The following is a 21,197-nucleotide window of genomic DNA, read 5'->3' as shown; positions in this document are numbered from 1 at the left end:
GAGGTGGGAGGATTGCTTGAACCCAGGAGGCGGAGGTTGCAGTGAACTGAGATGGCGCCCTGCACTCCAGCCTGGGCGTAACAGCCATCGCACTCAGCCCTCCTCCTGCTTTTTTTTTTTTTTTCCTTTGAGACAGAGTCTCATTGTGTCACTTGAGGTGCTCTTCCCTTACCCACTGAATATCCCCAGGAGATCATGTATCAGTTAAACTGCTATTTTGCCTCTTAGTGCACATGCTTGTACCCATTCACCCAACTCCCAAGAGCTTATTGGGAAGCTGCTCATCACCAGCTTTGGGGGTTTTCTTTTTCTTTTTCTTTTTTGAGACAGAGTTTCTCTCTTGTTGCCCAGGCTGGAGTGCCATGGCACGATCTCAGCTCACTGCAACCTCTGCCTCCCAGGTTTAAGCAATTCTCCTGCCTCAGCCTCCCGAGTAGCTGGGGTTACAGGCATGTGTCACCACGCCTGGCTAATTTTTGTATTTTTAGTAGAGATGGTGTTCCACCATGTTGGCCAGGCTGGTCTCGAACTCCTGACCTCAAGTGATCCACCAGTCTCAGCCTCCCAAAGTGCTGGGATTACAGGCATCAGCCACCACGCCCAGCCCTTCCCCCACATTCTTTCATGATAAGGCCCACTAACTCCAAAGCCAAAATTCCTAGTTGCCCAGAAAATCGAGTTCCCCTGTCCTTTAGTGCAGGGATGGCTTCGTCCCGGGATCTGAGTGCAAAATATCTGGGCTCTGTGCTACCAGTGCTGCCAGGAAGGAGAGGGCAAAACTGCATTTCCATTGTAAAGCGATGCCAATGTTCGGCGTGCTGCATACATGTCAGCAGCCAACGCCTCCCACGCGGTCACAAGGCACTGGCTCTAAGCGAATTTGCTTAGCTCCTACCAGCTGCTCCCGGTGTTTAGTTCTGAGGTTTGTGCATTTTGTGGTTGATATACTAAGGCACAGAGGTTGAGTCAATTGTCCAAACTCACTCAGCTGTGAAGTAGATAAGCCTGGATCCAAACTGTGTGAGGGACCGTGAGTCCATGCCCCGCACGCCCCACTCACTGCCCCTTGGGTCAGAGGATGAGGGCCAGGCACATGCAGGGCTAGCTAGAGGCCATTCTGTCCAGCCTGTCCAAGGTCAGCCGCAATGCCCACCCACTCTGGCAGGAAGACCGCTTGCGGCCTAAAGACCATGTTGAAGGGGGAGTTGGGCAGGGTGAAGTTGGCCAGGTAGACGGTGTCCCCACCTGCGAGGTAGGCGGCCCAGACCCCGAAGGTGCCCACAGTGATGATGGTGTGGTTGCACTGTGTGAGCAGCGCGAAGTCCTTGGCAGGTGAGCCCTGGAGGCCATTGCCAGCGAACACCACGTCCCCAACGGAGTTGTTGATGCTGTCCCGGCACCAGGCCATGTCATCGCTGGTGACCACAAAGACCGGGAGGCGGCAGCGGGCCCGGAACCAGTCCAGGGCCCGCTGCAGGTAGCCCCGGTCGGCCAGCACCCCCTTCCATACACGCGGCATGACATGGACATAGTCCCCCCGGCGCACATGGACCCCCACGAAGGTCGCCTGCCCTGCCCACTTGGCCTGCAGGCCCCGCAGGAACTTCTGGGCCTCCTCACGCACGTGGTCATGCAGGGTGAATTCCTGGAGGATCTCGTGGCGGAGGTGGTGGTAGAAGGTCCAGGAGCAGGGGTAGCCCGTGAGGCGGACATAGCGCCCAGGGATGTGGCGGTACTTCTCCTCCATCCAGTTGTTCAGGTGGTAGTTCTGCCAGGGGATCCTGCTGGCCGTGGCGCTGTGCAGCACTGGCAGGGTGATTCTGAAGATGGGGGCCAGGGTGCTATGCATCTGGACTGGGATGAAGGCAGGCCGCCCGTTCATCTTGGCCAGGGCATACAGCGTGGCGTACTCACCCATCTGGTTCCCCAGGCGGCCCTTGGAGTTGATAGTGAACAGCCCCTCTCGGGGGAGGTGTCTCGGTGCCAGGACCACATGGGCTGAGTATGCCCAGGGCGCGGGCACCAGAGCCAGGCGCTGGTGGCAGTGAAAGATGGTGGACACTACAAAAATGGCAAAGAGGAAGTAGAAGGTGGAGAAGGAAGGGCAGGTGGTCCAGAATCCCTTGATGGCTGCGGGAAGGAGAGAGGACATGGTCAGGAGGGAGGGCTGGGGGGACAGCAGTCTCTTCACCCACCCCCTGCCAAAGTCATTCATTCACTCAATCCATCCAGGCCTCTGTCCTGAGTGCCACAGGGCATGGGAGGCCTCAGAGCACAGACCCTGAGTCTTCCCACCCGAGACTGGGTTCCAGCTGGAATTCCCAGGCTTACCAGCACCTTACAACTTCAGCCAAGTTACTGCACCTCGCTGAGCACAGTGGCTTGTTCCTGTAATCCTGGCACTTCGGGAGGCTGAGATGGGAGGATCACTTGAGCCCGAGTTCAAGACCAACTTGGGCAAAAAAGGTAAGAACCTATCTTTATAAAAAAAAAAAAAAGTGTTTTAAATTAATCAAGCGTGATGGCACGCACCTGTGGTCCCAGCTACTTGGGAGGCTGAGGTGGGAGGATTGCTTGAGCCCAGGAGGTTGAGGCTGCAGTCAACTGTGATTGTGCCCCTGCACTCCAGCCTAGGCAACAGAGCAAGACCCTGTCTCAAAAACAAGAAGTTACTGAGTCTCTCTGAGTCTGTTTCCTCACCTGTTAAATGCGTATGAGTATACGGAACCATTGGAAAGTGTCAATATTCAACCTGATTTTACCTACACTTACGGCCATTTCTTTTACTTTTACTTTTTTTTTCTGGCGATGGAGTCTTGCTCTGTCACCCAGGCTGAAGTGCAGTGGCGTGAACTCGGCTCACTGCAACCTCCACCTCCCGGGTTCAAGCGATTCTCCTGCCCCAGCCTCCTGAGTAGCTGGGATTATATTTATGCACCGCCACACCTGGCTAATTTTTGTATTTTTAGTAGTGACAGGGTTTCACCATGGTGGCCAGGCTGGTCTTGAACTCTTGACCTTGTGATCCATCCGCCTCAGCCTCCCAAAGTGGTGGGATTACAGGCATGAGCCATCGTGCCCGGACTACTCATGGCCATTTCTATGGTTCTACCTCACAGAACTACCTCACGGGGTTGCATGAAGATTAAATGTGATGATTTTGTAAAGCAGTGCCTCGCACGCAGGAAATGCCCTGTACATGTTGGAAAATCAATGCCTGCAGTGGCCAGGCAGGTGCAGTGGCTCACACCTGTAATCCCAGCACTTTGGGAGGCCGAGGCAGACGGATCACCTGAGGTTAGGAGTTCGAGACCAGCCTGGCCAACATGGCGAAACCCCATCTCTACTAAAAATACAAAAATTAGGCCGGGCGCGGTGGCTCAAGCCTGTAATCCCAGCACTTTGGGAGGCTGAGACGGGCGGATCACTAGGTCAGGAGATCGAGACCATCCTGGCTAACACGGTGAAACCCCGTCTCTACTAAAAAAATACAAAAAACTAGCCGGGCGAGGTGGCGGGCGCCTGTAGTCCCAGCTACTCAGGAGGCTGAGACAGGAGAATGGCCCGAACCCGGGAGGCAGAGCTTGCAGTGAGCGGAGATCCGGCCACTGCACTCCAGCCTGGGCGACAGAGCAAGACTCCGTCTCAAAAAATAAATAAATAAATAAATAAATAAATACAAATACAAAAATTAGCCGGGCGTGGTGGTGGGTGCCTGTAATCCCAGCTACTCAGGAGGCTGAGGCAGGAGAATCACTTGAACCCAGGAGGTGGAGATTGTAGTGAGCCGAGATTGTGCCACTGCACTCCAGCCTGGGTGACAGAGCGAGACTGTTTAAAAAAAATAACATAAATAAAATCAATACTTGCAGAGTATCTATTACATGCCAGGCACGGTGCTCGGGGCCAGGAAGCCAGCAGAGAACAAAACAGGTAAGAATCTTTGGTGCCCATGCAGAGGGAAAGAGCACAGGCGGGCCCAAGTTAATGGACAAGCTCTGCCTTCTGTAGGCTGGTGACCTGGAGGTGTTATTTAACTCCTCCTCTCCTCCTCCATGAAATGGGGCTGCCACACTCCTGCACTGGTAAGTGCTAAGCGTCTCCTGATACTATTAGTGGGTGTGGTAGGTTCAAGCCGACCACAGACTCCTGGACTCCCTTTCCCTTGAATCTGGGCAAGCTCATGACTGCCTTGACCAGTTTAATATGGTGCAAGTGAAATTGTGTCCGTTTCTGGCCCAGGACTTAAGGTACTAACAGCTTTTACTTCTTGCCTTGAGAATGTTCTCTCTGCGCTATCATGTCTGGCTGGAGAGTTCAGCTTTTGTTTTTTGAGACAGGTTCTCACTCTGTCACCTAGGATGGAGTGCCAGTGGTCTGATCACAGCTGGGCTCAAGGGATCCTTCCACCTCAGCCTCCCCAGTAGCTGGGACCACAGGCATGTGCCACCATGCCCAGCTCTCATTTTTTGTAGAGATGGGGTCTCACTATGTTTCCCAGGCTGGTCTTGAACTCCTGGGCTCAAGCAATCCTCCTGCCTTGGCCTCCCAAAGTGCTGGGATTATAGACATGGGCCAGTTTTAGCTTTTGTATGTAGGGCTATGATTATTTATTTATTTATTTTACTTTATTTTATTTTTTGTGATGGAGTTTTTGCTCTGTTGCCCTGGCTGGAGTGCAATGGCACAATCTCGGCTCATTGCAACCTCTGCCTCCTGGGTTCAAGTGATTCTCCTGCATCAGCCTCCCAAGTAGCTGGGACTACAGGCACCCACCACCATGCCCAGCTAATTTTTGTACTTTTAGTAGAGACAAAGTTTCACCGTGTTGGCCAGGCTGGTCTTGAACACTTGACCTCAGGTGATCCACCCACCTCAGCCTCCCAAAGTGCTGAGATTACAGGCGTGAGCCACCACACCCGGCCAGCTCTTTTTTGGGCAACCACTTTGAGATATAATTCATATACCATACCATTCACCCACTTAAAGTATAATTCATATACCATACCATTCATCCACTTAAAGTGTGCAATTTAATGGCTTTTAGTATATTTACAGAGCTATGCAACCAGCACAATTTTTGAATATTTGCATAATCCCCCACAAAAAAAAACCCAACACCCTTTAGCCATCTCCCCACAATCTTCCCTGCCCCTTGTCCCCCCACCAACTAATCTCCTGTCTCTATGAATTTGCCCATTCTCTATTTTTCATGTGACTGTAATCACACACTCCATGGCCTTCTGAGTCTGGCTTCCTCACTTGGCACCGTGTTTTCAAGGTCCATCCACGCTGTAGCACGTGTCACAGCCTCACATCTTTTATTTTTCTTTTCTTTTTCTTTTTTTTTTTTTTTTTTGAGACAGTGTCTCACTCTGTTGCTCAGGCTGGAGTGCAGTAGCGCGATCTCGGCTCACTACAACTTCCACCTCCTGCATTCAAGTGATTCTCCTGTGTCGGCCTCCCGAGTAGCTGGGACTACAGGTACAGCCACCACGCCCAGAAAACTGCCTCACTCCTTTCAAAGCTGCAAGTCCCATTGTTGGGGTAGACCACAATTTATTCACTCATCAGGTGACAGGCACTGGATTGTTTCCAGTTTTCGGCTGTTGTGAATAGTGCCGCCATGAACCTGCGTGCTGGGTCACAGGGTGAACTCTACATTGAATCGTTTCGGGAGCTGCCAGGTGGCTGCCCCAGTTTCTGTTTCCACCAGCAGCACGGGAAGGCCCCATTTCCCGGCCTCGCTCGCCATCGTGTTTGGTTGTGGTGGGTGTGCAGGGCCATCTCACCATGGGGCCCGCGGTCCTGGTCCTCGCAATGGGATGGATAGTCCCTTCTCCGGGGGCTGCTCTTCCCGAGTCTCCTCCAGCTCTCCCCAGGGCTCCCAAAAGGTCCTCTGCTCCCAGCCTCTACCATGTCCTGATCGGCTTTCTCTTTTCCCCTTGTCCACACCTCTGACCAATGTCCTATGGTTTCCCTGTGGCCACTCCAATGGCTACAACTCAGCAGTCATCCCCTCACCCCCTCCCACCCCATTTCTGCGGAAGCCCTGGTTGGCATGGGCTCACCCCCAAAACTTCTGGCTTCTGCCTCACCCCTCCCGGCTCCCCATCTTTCCCTCCACCTGTCCCCTTAAACATCGGGGTCCTGCAGGCCTCCTCAGCTCTCACCCTCCTCAGCTCTCATCCTCCTCTATTAGTTCCTCTGACCCTTTTGAGAAGCCTGAACACTCTGGGCCCTCCTTGAAAGTCTTGTGTGGGTCCCCAACAAGGCCAGCTGGCCTAAGGCCTAAGATAAATGCCTCTGGCGCTGCTTTAGTTTCCAAAAAGTGAATTAAATCTGCCCGAGCCCTTTTTCACTGAGCTGGTAAAAACTGTGTCCCAAACATGATCTTGCCACCCATTCAACTCAGGGTCCTGCCCCATGGAGAAGGAGCTGAGCTCTGAACCCAGCTGGAGCCCCAGGGCAGGTCCCAAGGCTAGGGCTGGGGTCAGGGGGGTGCAGGGCAGGGACGGAGCCTGGGGTACTGGCCAAGGGAAACCAGCTCAAGACAAGGGTGTCCCCCGTGGGGTCCATCTTCATGTTGTGTGATTCGTGCAGTTGCGTTGAGACAGGCCCTACACTTGCTTTAATGATCTGGCGTCGCCATCTTAAAGTCCTTCATAAATTCTTTTTTTTTTTTTTTTTTTTTTGAGACGGAGTCTTGCTCTGTCGCCCAAGCTGGAGTGCAGTGGCGCGATCCTGGCTCACTGCAAGCTCCGCCTCCTGGGTTCACGCCATTCTCCTGCCCCAGCCTCCCGAGTAGCTGGGACTACAGGCGCCCGCCACTGCGCCCGGCTCATTTTTTGTATTTTTAGTAGAGACGGGGTTTCACCGTGGTCTCGATCTCCTGACCTTGTGATCCGCCCGCCTCGGCCTCCCAAAGTGCTGGGATTACAGGCGTGAGCCACCGCGCCCGGCTGTCCTTCATAAATTCTAAACAAGGGATCCTGTGTCTGCATTTTGCCTCCGGCCCTGCAGATCAAGCAGCGGGTACCGCGGCTGCCCTGGCTTCTCCTGGAGTCTCAGGTGCTCCCTCTTGTGGCTGTTCTCAGCCTAGACAACCAGAAAGCCACAGAAAAGCACCAGCCAAGGCCGAGGCTGCCAGGGTGCTGGCAGGCCAGGCCCATCTCGGGGCTCGCTGTCCTGGCCCACGATTCCTTGTCAGCCATTTTCCTCAGGGGGAGGGGCAAACGCCAACCTGTCCTGAACTCATCTGGGACAACCCTGGCTTGGAGGAGGGTCATGTGGCTATTTACATACTTTACTTCTCTTACTGTGAACACCCATATGCTTTGCTGCCTAAAACATGTTTGACAATGTGATGCAGCCCAGACCTGCCATGAGTGCCACGTCACATACAGACTACGCGTCCGACAATGGGGCCAGAATGCAGAAGGTTCTGGAACATGACTGTCCCAGAGAGCTCAGATAAGAACCTGTGGGCATGTCAGCTCATTTAGTCCACACGACTCCCTCTGCCCACCATGAGGAAGGTCCATTCTTTCATCATCATTTAACAGATGAGGAAACTAAGGCACAGAGAGGTTAAGGAGCTTGTTCTCAGTCACACAGCTAGGACAGAGGTGGATTTGAACCCAGGCAGTGTGGCCGGGGTTACCATCCTGGCCTTTTTGAACACGTCCAGGGAGGGCAGGCCCTACCCAGCCACACTCTGCCCAGTAACTCCTGCGGTGTGACCTGCCCCGCCTTGTGGGGCCTCTGTTATGTCTGGGTCACCAAGGCAGGGGTTGGAAGTCTGTGCGAGCCCAGCACTGGGGGTCTCTCTGGGTTGAACCCACCTCAGAGCTGTGCCTTGGGCAGGCCCAGCCTTCTGTGGAAGCTGAGGGTGAAGGTCTCCAGCCCTTAAAGAACTCTCCCCGACAAAATAAACCAGTCTCCGTCCCAGCTTGGGGCACTATTTGCTTGGCTCTGGCAGCTCTGTCTCTTCTTCCCCGCCTGTCCCCAGGCACCCGCAGGGGCACAGATCAACTCAGGCAGCTCAGGCTGCAAGGAACAAAAGCGTCCCTCCAGGAGCCGGAGCTTAAGAGACTTCACCCAGGTGGGGAGGACGACGTAGCAAGACCTGAACCTTCTTCCTCAGTTTTCTGTGGCAGCAAAGCTGGGTTCTGTGCTGGCCGTGGCCTCAGCAGAAACGCCCTCCACGTCACCCCACTTACATCTGCAACCCCCGGGCCCCCGTGGCCACTTTCCCACTTGCTTTACTCCAAGGCACTTGGCACTTTCCAACAATCTAGAGCAGGGAAGGACCTGCGCTGCTGGGGTCTCCCCCTCCCTCTCCAGACGCTGAGCCTGACGCTGCCCGGGTCTGTGTTCCCAGCGCACACCCCCAGCGAAGTCCCATACAGGGAGAGCTCAGGCAGGGTCAGTGGAGGGACCCACACCTGAATCCCGAAGTTCCACTCTGACTCGCACAGCCTGGACCCCTAGCTCTGACATGCCCTCTCTGATACGGGGGTGTCTCAGCCCCACTCAGTCCTCCTGCAGCTGATGCCCCTCCCAGCTTTCGGAGTGACTCCCTTCTTTCAAATTCGATGTCCCCGTCCTGCTCCTGCCGAATCTGGCCCCCTCCAACGTGGTACCTAAGGGTCCAGAATCAAGGGTTGCCTTGGCTGTGCCCTCGCACCCCCCGGGGCAGGCCTGGGGCAGTGGGTCCCAAGCCTGTCAGGATTGGGCCCACGCTACGGCACGATAAATGCTGGGGCCACCCAGGGCAGCAGGTGCCGTGCCCCAGCCCCATGAGGCCCTTGCTTTTCTCAGCGGGAAGTGACAGAAAACATTATCTTTTTTTTTGAGATGGAGTCTCGCTCTGTCGCCCGGGCTGGAGTGCAGTGGCCGGATCTCAGCTCACTGCAAGCTCCGCCTCCAGGGTTTACACCATTCTCCTGCCTCAGCCTCCCGGGTAGCTGGGACTACAGGCGCCCACCACCTCGCCCGGCTAACTTTTTTGTATTTTTCAGTAGAGACGGGGTTTCACTGTGTTAGCCAGGATGGTCTTGATCTCCTGACCTTGTGATCTGCTGTCTCGGCCTCCCAAAGTGCTGGGATTACAGGCTTGAGCCACCGCGCCCGGCCTGAAAACATTCTTTTTCTAGTCAACCCATTGGGAGATGGAATACAGTAGACACCAACATTTGCATGAAAATGTCACGATGAAAGCACTGAGGCCTCACGGGACACCGGCACTGGGGAGGTGCTTTTGAACACCCCGGGGGTCCCTGCCTTCTCCCTCTGCCACGGGCCCAGGTGTTCTGGCTCCTTTGTCGCCTTCCCGCCATCTTAGAAAGTGACTGAGGTCTTTTGAATTCCGGGGGCTGGTCTGAACCTTCCAAGAGCACAGATTTTTACGGCTTGAAAATGACTGACCTTAAGGCTCAGTGAATCCACAGCTGACTGAAGGTTCCAGAGGGGAGGAGGAGGGGCTGGCTTGGGGTCACACAGCCAGAGGCAGGGGCTGAGCAAAGTTCCCAACAGCGACTGTCTGCCAAAGGTCAGCCCCTGCCCGATTGGCCACCACAAGGCGGAGCTGAGCCAGTGGGCAGGGGTAGAGTGGGATGGAGCGGGAACCCCGACTGGCGGCCTCCCGTCCTACCTGCGGTGAGCCTCCTAGGCCAGGCTGCTCGGGGCTGTCCTGCTGCTGGACCGCCAGGGGCAACGGCGCTCACGTCCCACACCGTTGCGGGTGGCCTGGCTGGCAGGGGTCCCTGTGGGGATAGCGTGGCTGCGGTTGGTGAGGGGATTGGGGCGGGAGAGGGGTGGCGGTGTTAGATTCTGCGGGCTCTGCTCTGAGCCCCCGCCCAGCCCAGAAACCCCACTAGCCTGGGGCCTGAGAACAGCCACGCCACTCCCTCCTGAGAACCCACCGCGCCACAGCTTGGAGGAAGAGCCTGCGGGGAACTGGCTGCGGGACGCTGTCTTCTTGAGTGCAGGTTTGGCCAATGTCGGGGCCTCAGGGCTCGGGTAGGGGGTGCATGCCAAGAGCCAGGGAAAGGAAGCCTGGGTCCCAGATGGACCCCACGCCGCCCAGGCAGGCCTCCTATGGATCTGCTGGGAGCAAAGCTGGACTCTGTTTCTTAAAGGGGGGTATGGGCTCTCTGTGGGCCATGACTAGTTTCTGGATCCCTCAGGAACACTAGGGAACTCACATCCTGGTTCCTCAAGGTGCTAAGGGCCAGAGGGTGCCACCCCCTGAACTATCCAGCAAGAGAGAAAGGGGACATGGGGGGCTGGTCCTTAACAGGATGCCGCTGAGGGCCAGGTGGGCGGCCGTCACCCTAGTGGGTGCAAAATGGCGCCAGGCTCCTTGGGAGGGCAGAGGGTGAGGCCTGTCATCTGGGGCCAGGGGAGGCAGCGTCTGCATGTGGCCAACAGCAGTGGGGACATGGGCTGTGAGGCCAGGCTGGGGCAGGTGTGGCCTACCCCTACCCCCAGGGTGCCCTAGAGATGCCCAGCCCAAGGGCATGCCTGGGTGCAGATTCAGAGCCAAGGGCCTGGAAAGGCTCTGAGGCCCCCAGTCCACAGTGAGCTCCTCACGAGAGGCTGCTGGCCCTGGAAGGGGAAAGTGGGGGCATTTCAGAGTCCAGTCCTTCCCAGCTCCTGCCATTCCTGGGGTCTGGGCTTCTGCCCCCACGGGCTCCCTGGCATCTGGCACCCCACCCTGTCCCAGCTCCTGCTTTCCTGTCTCTCTCTTCCTCATTACCCCCCACCCCCAACATCTGTTCCCCCATCTGCTCTGGGGAACTCTGGATGGGTGGAGAAGGCAGAGACTCTGGTCTCCAGGCCCTGAGGCCCAGGACAGAGGGCGGGGGCTGAGGTGAGCAGAAAGTCCCAGAACTCTAACTTCCAGTCCCCACACCCTGAGTTCTGAAGGGAACCCAGGTGTCTGCTTCCCCTGACCCCATGGGGATCCCATTGTCCCACTCCCAAGCCCCAGAGCCACCCAGGTTCCAGCTCCCAGCATCCCTTTCCTCAGCTCAGCTCTCTGGGCTTTGCACTGGGGTGGGAAAGGGTTAAGGGTGGGGCACCGGGGGTGGGTGGGTGGGTGGCAGAGAGGCCTGGTTGTTTGGTGATAATCCCCTTCCGTGCCCAGGGTGTGGAAAACAAGGTTAGGGCCCCATGTGGGAAAGGCCATGGCTCTGATCTCCGCAAGCCTGGGCCTCAGTCTCTCACTTCTGATCCCCCGCCAGGCAACCCTAGCCTGTCCCCTTCCCTCCCCTCCCCAGGGCCTGCTGGGCTGGGTGTCTCTGAGCCCACCTGCCTGCCTATCCCAGCCCCCAGGCTGTCCGAGCCTCAGTCTCCCGGCTCCCTGTGGCCTCTGGGTGCCTGGCCTCTGTCTCGGCCTCTCAGCCTCCTGTCTGTTCCTCTGTCTTTGCAGCAACTTCTCTGTGCTGTGCCCCTCCCCCGGGCTGGCTATCCTCTCTCTGCCTCTGTTTCTTTGTGACTGAGTCTTCAACTATCCCTAAGCCCCCTCTCCTGCCCAGCCCTGCTTTCTCCGTGTCCCTCTCTAGGTTTCCATGTCTGTTGGCCTTGGCCAGCCCCTCTGCTCCAGCCGCTCACCACTCCCCAGGGCCCCCTGCCCCTCGACACTGATGGATAACTCTGGGGTGTTAAGCTATGGATTAGTTCAGGCAAAATTCTCGATTTTGTCTGCGTTCTTTCCCCTTTGGGTTATGTAAACAGTAATTCTCCCCAGATGGAACTATTTTCCTCGCTTCCATGCAGCCGGGGACTGGGCCTGGACGGGTTGGGGGTGGAATGCTCCAATTCCACAGGACTCCTCCAGGAGGGGTAGAGGCTGCGGCTGAGGTCCTCAGCCCAGTCACCTCTCTTCCCTCCAGGTGCTGGCTCTGCTGTGACCATGCCCGTGACCTTTGCCCTCCTGCTCCTCCTAGGCCAGGCCACTGCGGACCCATGCTACGATCCACAGGGCCGCCCCCAATTCTGCCTCCCGCCAGTGACACAGCTGGCTGCCGTGGCGGCCTCCTGCCCTCAGGCCTGTGCCCTGTCCCCAGGAAACCACCTTGGCCCCGGGGAAACCTGCAATGGCAGCCTGACCTTGGCCCTGGGTGGCTCCTTCCTCCTGACATCTGTCAGCCTGCGCTTCTGCACCCCAGGACCCCCAGCCCTCATCCTGTCTGCTGCCTGGGCCTCAGGGGGTCCCTGGAGGCTGCTGTGGCACAGACCCGCCTGGCCTGGGGCCTTGGGGGGCCCTGAAAGGGTGACCTTCCACTCCACACCAGATCCTAAGGCCACTGTGGTGGCCAGCCACCTCCGCGTGGAGTTCGGGGGCCAGGCCGGGCTGGCGGCGGCTGGGCTGAGAGGCCGCTGCCAGTGCCATGGCCATGCTGCCCGCTGTGCCGCCCGTGCCCGGCCCCCCCGCTGCCACTGCCGCCACCATACCACTGGCCCGGGGTGCGAGAGCTGCCGCCCGTCCCATCGAGACTGGCCCTGGCGGCCTGCTACGCCCCGGCACCCCCACCCTTGCCTACGTGAGTCCTGCGCCCTGTACTCTCCCTACCTTTGCCTGCCTGCCACTGGGTCCTTTGTCCCTACGGAAGCAGGATGTTCCCTTCCCTCCCTGGAACTGGGTGCTCCTTGCCTCTCACCCCAGTCTCAGACTCAGTCCTCTCTGTACCTCCTCCCTGCAGCCAGTCCTGTATCTCAGCCACACATGGGCCTGTCTGCTCATGAGGGGCTCAGCCTCTCCCCAACACTCATCAGCCTGTGATAATGGTGATGATGATGATGATGGTAGTGATGCTGGTAATGGCGATGATGATGGTGATGACAATGGTGGTGATAATGGTGATGGTGGCGGTGATGGTGGTGGTGATAGTGGTGGTGGTGATGATGGTGATGATGATGGTGGTGATGATGGTGGTGATGATGGTGGTGGTGGTGATGGTGGTGATGATGGTGATGATGATGGTGGTGATGGTGATGGTGGTGGTGGTGGTGGTGGTGATGGTGGTGATGGTGGTGATGATGGTGGTGGTGATGATGGTGATGATGATGATGGTGATGGTGGTGGTGATGTGATGGTGATGATGGTGATGATGGTGATGATGATGGTGGTGATGGTGATGATGGCGATAGTGGTGATTATGGTGGTGGTGATGATGATGATATAATAACTATTTCCGAGCACCCATCCCAGGGCCTGGCTGGATGCAGGTACTTGGGTAATATTTATTGAACAGTTGTAGGGGAACAGGGCAGCTGGATGGTACCTGACTCCTCAAACCAACCACAAGGGGAAAGTATTCGGTCATTTATCAATCACCTACTGTGTGCCAGGCAGGGACTGTCATCAGGCCCATTTTACAGATGAGGAGACTCAGGGCTAGAGTTCAGAAGTCCCCTGCACAAAGACACACAGTGTCTGAGTGTGGCAGGGCCAGGATCTGAGCTCAGGAAGCCACGTTCTGGGGTCTCAGCCCATCCCTGCCAAGCTCCTGCCGGATACTATCACACCAGGTGCTCTAGGGTGGCAGACAGGAGGTAACAGACAGGAGCACGGCCTTGGTGGCCTGGCAGCCAGACTATTTGAGCTTGAATCCCGGCTCCTCTGCTTACCCGCTGTGAGAGATTGAGCAAGTGACCTAACCTTTCAGTGCCTCAGTTTCCTCCACCATAGAGTGGGGATAGTAACAGCACATCCTTTACAGGCTGTAGTGAAAATTAAATGCATTAATATACATAAAGCCTTTAAATAAAGCCCAATGTGGCACCTGGCAGAAAGAAACGGCTTCCTGAGCGCCGGCCAAAGTCACCACTCCCCAGCTGAGAAGGTAAGGCTCAAAAGAGAGTTCACTTGCCCTAAGTCTCATTGCCAGCAAGGGATTGAACCCAGGGAGCCCTGAGTTCCTAGATGCTGCAACAATCCACTGCTCTATCCAGCTGGACAGGTGCCCCCCAGGAATGTCCCATGAGATGTCCTCTTTCCCAAAGGTGCTTCCAGACCAGGCCTTCCCTACCTCTCTCCAGCAGCCCCTCCTCAGAGACAGCCAGTGTCAGTTCCTTCTGGCCCTGACCTGCTCCCTCCTCCAGCCTGAGACACTTGGTAGAGGGTCTGAGGTCCTGGGAGGTAACTCTACCAACAGACACAGACACACACACGTGTGCAAGTGTACCCTGGCCTTCCCTCTCCATCTCCCATGCTCTTTGCCTCCCGGCCCTCTATTTCTTTGTTTTTTCTTTTGAGACGGAGTCTTGCTGTCACCCAGGCTGGAGTGCAGTGGTGCCATCTTGGCTCACTGTAACCTCCGCCTCTGGGGTTCAAGCCATTCTCCTGTCTCAGCCTCCTGAGTAGCTGGGATTACGGGTGCACACCACCATGCCCAGCTAATTTTGTATTTCTAGTAGAGATGAGGTTTTGCCATGTTGGCCAGGCTGATCTCGAACTCCTGACCTCAGGTGATCCGCCAGCCTCAGCCTCCCAAAATCCTGGGATTACAGGGGTGAGCCACTGTGCCTGGCCTCCGCCCCTTTATTTCTTCATACATGAAGATCACATGGGCTAACTTACAGACCATCCCCATTCTTTGGCCAAATCTTTTACCTAAGCAGGGGAGTGAGGGGTGAGACTCACCTGGCCTGAGGATGAGGCGGCCTTCATCCTGGGCCTGGACAGGGCCTGGGCGCTGGGGAGGCTGTCCTCCTGAGGGTCACCACATTCTCCCAGACTGAGCAGGGCAGTGCCCTCCAAACCCGGGTAGGAGACTGACAATGCTGCAGTGGAGAAAGGTCAGGCTGGCCAGGTGAGACTAATGCCTGCGGCAGAGCTGTGGGCTTCACAGACATTCTGGTCTGCATCTCCCCTCCCTCATCTGAGTTTTCCACAGGGGAAGTGAGGTGAAGTGATTACCCTTGGGTCAGAAAGAATCCAAAGCCTGACTCAACCCACTGAGCATCTGAATACCTTTGCCACCTCGAATGCCCACAAAAACCCTGGGAGGGAGGGATCTGGATTCTCTCTAGACAGGGAGAAAAGAGAGGCTGGGAGAGGGCGAGTCGTTTTCCCAAGAACATGCAGCTGTCTGAGCTCCCTGATCATCCTGCAACTCTTCCGGGCTCCCAGGGACCTGCCAGTCCAGGGCTTTCAAACTTCTTAGAGTCAACACACCCTGTCCAAGTCTCTTCAGAGTGTCCATGAACCTGGGCAGCATAATGAGTCCCCATCTTTACAAAAAAAAAAATTTTAAGTAGCCTGGTGCGGTGGTGCACGCCTGTGGACCCAGCTACTGAGGAGGCTGAGGTGGGAAGATCCCTTGAGCCCAGGAGTTGGAGGCTGCAGTGAGCTATGATGGCGCCATTGCACTCCAGCCTTGGCGAGAGTGAGACCCTGTCTCAAACAAAAAGTGGGCTATGAACCCCCTGCATCAGCATCTCACTCTGCAGTGCTTGCTGGAAATACAGATCCCTGGGCCCATCAGAAAGCCTAGGGATGAGCCCTGCAATCTGGCTTTTGTTGTTGTTGTTTTGGGTTTTTGCTTTTGTTGTTTGTTGTTTTGAGACCTTTTGCAACAGGTCTCACTCTGTTGCCCAGGCTGGAGGGCAGTGGTGCAATCATAACTCAATGCAGCCTCCAACTCCCGGGCTCAAGTGATCCTCCCACTTCAGTCTCTAGAGTAGCTGGGACTTACTAGTATGGGCCACTATGCCCTGCTAATGTGTTTTTAATAAAAACGACAACAAAACATTTCCCTGGTAATTCTGACGAGTAGTAAGGTTTGAGAGCCACCTTAAAAAACCTGACAAATGCTCCCAGGATAATGCATATTTATTATTATTTAGCATAATCCTCATATGAGGATTACTGGAGTGAGCTAAGAGCTCAGACTCTCAAGCTAGAAGACCCGTGTTTAAGCCCTGCCTCCAACTACCTGCTAGCTGTACCTCTCTGTGCCTCAGCTTTCTCCCTCTGTAAAATGGGGGTGATAATAGTGCCAGCCTCATAGAGCCCTTGTGGAGATGAAATACATCAAACACTTAGCACAGGGTGCCCTGCACATGGGAATGCTAGACAGCCAAGTAATTGCTCTCCGCCAGGCCTGGGCTAAGCACTTTCTATCCACTTCATTTCATTTAAGCCTCATGAAGTAAACATTATAAATGCCATTTCACAGCCAATCAAACTACAGAAGGGAGAAATCACTTGCCCAGGGAATACAGTCAGAAAGACAGATAAAGCTAACAGGGTCTGATTCCACAGGCCATAGCCCACTCTTTTTGTTTTTTGTTTGTTCGTTTTTTTGAGATGGAGTCTTGCTCTGTCGCCAGGCTGGAGGGCAGTGGCGCGATCTTGACTCACTGCAACCTCCACCTCCCGGGTTCAGGAGATTCTCCTGCCTCAGCCTTCCGAGTAGCTGGGACTACAGACACAAGCCACCACAGCCAGCTAATTTTTACATTTTTAGTAGAGATGGGTTTCTGCCATGTTGGCCATGTGGGTCTCGAACTCCTGACCTCAGGTGATCCACCCACCTTGGCCTCCCAAAGTGCTGGGATTACAGGCATGAGCCACTGCACCCGGCCTACCCATTTAAAAGATGAGGGGCCAGGCACAGTGGCTCATGCCTGTAATCCCAGAACTCTGGGAGGCCGAAGCAGGTGGATCATGAGGTCAGGAGATCAAGATCATCCTGGCTAACATGGTGAAACCCCGTCTCTACTAAAAATACAAAAAAAAAAAAAAAAATTAGCCAGGTGTGGTGGCATGCACCTGTAGTTCCAGCTACTTGGGAGGCTGAGGCAGGAGAATCACTTGAACCTGGGAGGTGGAGGTTGCAGTGAGCCGAGGTCGCGCCACTGAACTCCAGCCTGAGTAACAGAGCGAGACTCCGTCTCAAAAAAATACACAAAATAAATAAATAAATAAAAAGATGAGAATGGAAATGTCCTGGGAACCAGGCTTAGCTAGAGAGACCCAAGCATTCTCTTCTACCTTGGACACTCACTGCTTCCTTTCATGAGGGCAGGGCCATGGGAAGAAAGCTGGGGACTGGGGAGCAGCATACCTGGCCCTGATGCGCCCCCACCCCATCTTGCTCCTAGCCTGCTCCTGCAACCAGCACGCCCGACGCTGCCGGTTCAACTCTGAGCTGTTCAGGCTGTCGGGCGGCCGGAGTGGGGGTGTTTGTGAGCGGTGCCGCCACCACACAGCCGGGCGGCACTGCCACTACTGCCAACCAGGGTTCTGGAGGGACCCTAGCCAGCCTATGTCCAGCCGCAGGGCCTGCAGGGGTGAGTGTGGCCTGTAGACAGACCTGGGGGGAACAGAGGCGCGGCTAGACTCCTAGGGCTGAGGGAGGCGGGGCTAGGGGCTGGGACTGAGGGAGGAGGGGCTGGGCCTGGACTCCTGGGTCTGAGAGAGCAGGGGCTGGGGGCCTGGACTCCTGGGTCTGAGGGAGAAGGGGCTGGGGACCTGGACTCTGGGCCTGAGGGAGGAGGGGCTGGGGCCTGGACTCCTGGGTCTGAGGGAGGAGGGGCTGGGGACCTGGACTCCTGGATCTGAGGGAGGAGGGGCTGGGGACCTGGACTCCTGGATCTGAGGGAGGAGGCGCTGGGGACCTGGACTCCTGGGACTGAGGGAGGAGGGGCTGGGGCCTGGACTCCTGGGTCTGAGGGAGGAGGGGCTGGGGGCCTGGACTCCTGGATCTGAGGGAGGAGGGGCTGGGGGCCTGGACTCCTGGATCTGAGAGAGGAGGGGCTGGGGGCCTGGACTCCTGGGGTTGAGGGAGGAGGGGCTGGGGGCCTGGACTCCTGGGGTTGAGGGAGGAGGGGCTGGGGGCCTGGACTCCTGGGTCTGAGGGAAGAGGGGCTGGGCCTGGACTCCCCAGGCTGAGGGAGGAGACACTGTGGAATTAGGAGGGGCATCTGGGGCCCCGATACCCCATGTCCCCAGCTCCTCTGCTCATGTAGCCTGCCAGTGCCACCCTATTGGGGCAACAGGAGGAACCTGCAACCAGACCAGTGGGCAGTGCACCTGCAAGTTAGGGGTCACAGGCCTGACCTGCAACCGCTGTGGCCCTGGCTACCAGCAGAGCCGCTCCCCCAGGATGCCCTGCCAGCGTGAGTCTTGAGGGGCCAGGGCACAAGCCTGAGTAGAGCGGGAAGGAGACATCCCAGGTCTCCAGTGAGCAGGTGCAGTGAGGGCTGAGGCCTTGGGAATTGAGAGCCCAAGGCTGGAGGCTGGACTCTGGGCCCTCGGATAAGCAGGGACTGAAATTTTGGACTCTTGAGGAAAAGGAGGCTTGGGGCCTGGACGCCTGCGTCCCAGGAGAGGAAGGCAAGGGATGCTTGCACTCTTGAGTCCTAAAGGAATAAACACTTAAGGGGTTTGGGTGCCTGGATTCCCGGGGCAGGGGCGGGGGGATCCTGGGGGAAATTACTAAGAGGTTAATTTCTCCTTTGGTCTCACAGGAATTCCAGAAGCAACAACCACCCTTGCCACTACTCCTGGTGCTTATAGCTCTGGTAAGACAGTCTGGCATGGAGGTCCCTGAGTGGCAAGTGGGACTGGGGATGGGCTGACTGGGTCCCCAGATGGGGATACATGGGTCACCCATTGAGCCCAGTCCCAAAGGTCTGGGTGCCCCAGCTGGCCATCAAGATGGAATGGAGGGATGGGCAGGGGCAGAAGGCTGTGGTCTAAGCCCCAGGAGCCCACTGCAGACAGCCTGACCCTCCCCAGACCCTCAGTGTCAAAACTACTGCAATATGTCGGACACCAGGGTATATATGAGCCTTCGGAGGTACTGCCAGCAGGACTATGGTGAGTACTGGGGAGACAGGATAGCTGAAGGCTACACAACTGGTTCTGATGACTGCTTCTAAGCCACCCCCTTTCTGGCCTTCCACTTTCTCATTTTAAATGGCAAGGAGCGTTGGATTCCAAAGGGCCCCTTCCTGATCTAGAAATTGATGGGGCAGAAGACAAATGGGGAGGGGGAGTGGGGAGGGGGCATTCACTACCTTCCTATGTCTCCTCTTTCACTATGTTCTTGGGCTTGCAGAGTTTCATCATCCCCTTCAGCCTGACATCTCTGAGGGATGGAAGAGATAGGGGAACTGGTTGAGTGGAATGAGCTCTTGCCCTGTCCACCCTATCTCAGAGACCCTTGCTGCTTCCCTTCATGGTCCCAGATATTTGAGCCTTAGTCCCAATCCCTATAAAGACTTATCTCACAGTTCCCTAATCCCCAGTCCACATGGGCTCCATGACCCTCAGCTCTCTTAAGACACTCAGGAGTTCGGCCCAGCCAACACATCTAGACCAACGCCAGCTATTTCTCTCAATGTATAGGACCGCAGACTTCTTCTCCCTCAGGATCCTCATCTGGTCACTAGTGTTCTAGGCCTTCAAAGGTGGAAAGCTTTTCCCCACCTTCCACAGGGATCTCCTGCCCCGCAGACCCAGCTGGCTAGTCAGAGTTCCACCCAGCCTCTCAGAAAGCACATTTCTCTGGCCAGGCACGGTGGCTCACGCCAATAATCCCAGCACTTTATGGGGGCCGAGGTGGGCGGATCACTTGAGGTCAGAAGTTCGAGACCAGACTGGCCAACATGGTGAAACTCCGTCTCCACTAAAAATACAAAAGGGCGCGGTGCCAGGATCCTGTAAACCCAGCTACTCAGGAAGCTGAGGCACAAGAATCACTTTAACCCAGGAGGCGGAGGCTGCAGTTAGTTGAGATCATACAACTGCACTCCAGACTGGGCGATACAGTAAGATTCCGTCTCAAAAAAAAAAAAAATTATGTTTTTCTGAATCACTATCAGTATGACCTCAGCCCTCACATTCCAAGGACCAATCTCTTCCTTCTGATCCTCCAAATGTATCCCAGAGCCCCTTCCCAGTAATGTGACCCCTCCTTCCCAAGAATTCCACCATTGATACCTTCTGACCCCACTGTATTAGAGACCCTGGACCTGCGTCTTCTGCCCTGTCCCCAGCACCACCTACTGTAGTTTAACTCCTTGTCTCAAAGGTGTTTCCTCCAGCGGGCCCCACCCCTCACGATTTAGGGTCAAACTCTCAAAAGTTCAAGGTTTCTCTCCCCACTGCACTACCAGAAGCTCACCCACCGATCTCGGGCTTCTGCCCACTGTGACTGACCCCACGGGACCCAGAGGTACCCTGGAAGCTCCCCATGACCTGAGCTGACATCTCCCCTCCCCACAGTTCTTCGGGCGCAGGTGCTAGCGTCTGAGGCGGCAGGCCCGGCATGGCGGCGGCTGGCCGTGCGCGTGCAGGCCGTCTACAAGCAGCGGGCGCAGTTCGTGCGACGCGGCGACCAGGACGCCTGGGTGCCCCGCGCCGACCTGGCCTGCGGCTGCCTGCGCCTACAACCGGGCACCGACTACCTGCTGCTGGGCAGCGTGGTCGGCGGCCCCGACCCCACGCGCCTCATCCTAGACCGCCACGGCCTCGCGCTGCCATGGAGGCCGCGCTGGGCCCGGCCCCTGAGGCGGCTGCAGCAGGAGGAGCGCGCCGGGGGCTGCCGCGGCGTGCGGGCACCCACATCCAGCCCCAGGCCGGAGCATTAGATGTGGGCTGCGGCTGCCTCCAATGCCAACAAAGAAATTTGGGACCGACTGGGAGCTGAGCCTTATACCTTAACGGTGCGCCGTAGAGAGCCAATGAAACGTCGCAGAGCCCCGACGTCACTATACATGCGCCCACGCCACGCAGGCGTGCGGAACTTTTAGCAAAAGGCGGCAAAGAGGACTACTGGTTCCAACTGTTCCTCCTTTGGCTTGTGGCTTATTCCCCGCCAGTGATCTATTTCCCCCAATAAAGTCTCAAATAATCTTGGGGAATTTTTGTCTACAGACTCCTGATCGAGTCTGATTGAGTCCACAGGGAAGCGAACAAGGCCTTGACTCAGTACGCGGAGCTGAAGTTAGGACCACAGCACCACAGCACCCTGACAAAGTGGCCAATCCAATGAGAGAGCTCTTATGACGTCATTGGGTGCTAGTCAGATTGGTGTTGACTGATGATAGGCCAAAGGCCAATGGGCGGGGCTTGTTTGGAAAAGGTGGTAAATCTCACAAAGGGAAGGACAGCAGTTGCAGATTTCTAGAAAATTCCAGATGTAGAAACTTTTGGTTTCTGATTGGCCTCAGGA

The 21,197-nt window shown here is 56.2% G+C and overlaps 2 protein-coding genes and 1 long non-coding RNA gene across 6 annotated transcripts; 2 read left to right on the top strand and 1 right to left on the bottom strand.

Moving 5' to 3' along the window:
• Positions 1 to 1,105: 1,105 nt before the first annotated feature.
• Positions 1,106 to 20,976, bottom strand: LOC105478651 (galactoside 2-alpha-L-fucosyltransferase SEC1-like). Of its 4 annotated transcripts, none has more exons than XM_071087367.1 (5): positions 20,682 to 20,976; positions 19,039 to 19,109; positions 14,654 to 14,793; positions 9,656 to 9,767; positions 1,106 to 2,130 (listed from the first exon to the last, which is right to left on the bottom strand). In XM_071087367.1, the coding sequence occupies exons 3-5, from the start codon at positions 14,678 to 14,680 to the stop codon at positions 1,106 to 1,108; spliced, it is 1,164 nt and encodes a 387-aa protein (XP_070943468.1). In that variant the 5' UTR covers positions 14,681 to 14,793; positions 19,039 to 19,109; positions 20,682 to 20,976. The 4 variants fall into 4 exon arrangements, 3 of the variants coding, with proteins under 3 accessions (XP_070943468.1, XP_070943469.1, XP_024647649.2); XM_071087368.1 differs by lacking the exon at positions 20,682 to 20,976 and adding an exon at positions 20,431 to 20,556; XM_024791881.2 differs by lacking the exon at positions 20,682 to 20,976 and adding an exon at positions 20,152 to 20,288.
• LOC139360403 (uncharacterized) lies at positions 3,739 to 6,357 on the top strand. The gene is made up of 2 exons (XR_011617760.1): positions 3,739 to 3,933; positions 5,367 to 6,357. It is a non-coding gene; the product is annotated as an uncharacterized lncRNA (long non-coding RNA).
• Positions 9,812 to 20,672, top strand: LOC105478652 (netrin 5). The gene is made up of 6 exons (XM_071087369.1): positions 9,812 to 12,551; positions 17,119 to 17,307; positions 17,986 to 18,135; positions 18,487 to 18,540; positions 18,758 to 18,838; positions 20,249 to 20,672. The coding sequence occupies exons 1-6, from the start codon at positions 11,921 to 11,923 to the stop codon at positions 20,611 to 20,613; spliced, it is 1,470 nt and encodes a 489-aa protein (XP_070943470.1). The 5' UTR covers positions 9,812 to 11,920; the 3' UTR covers positions 20,614 to 20,672.
• Positions 20,977 to 21,197: the final 221 nt, after the last annotated feature.

Source organism: Macaca nemestrina, chromosome 20 (genome assembly GCF_043159975.1).
Source record: "Macaca nemestrina isolate mMacNem1 chromosome 20, mMacNem.hap1, whole genome shotgun sequence".
Lineage (NCBI taxonomy): Eukaryota > Metazoa > Chordata > Mammalia > Primates > Cercopithecidae > Macaca > Macaca nemestrina.
This window is presented reverse-complemented; position numbering and strand designations above follow the sequence as displayed.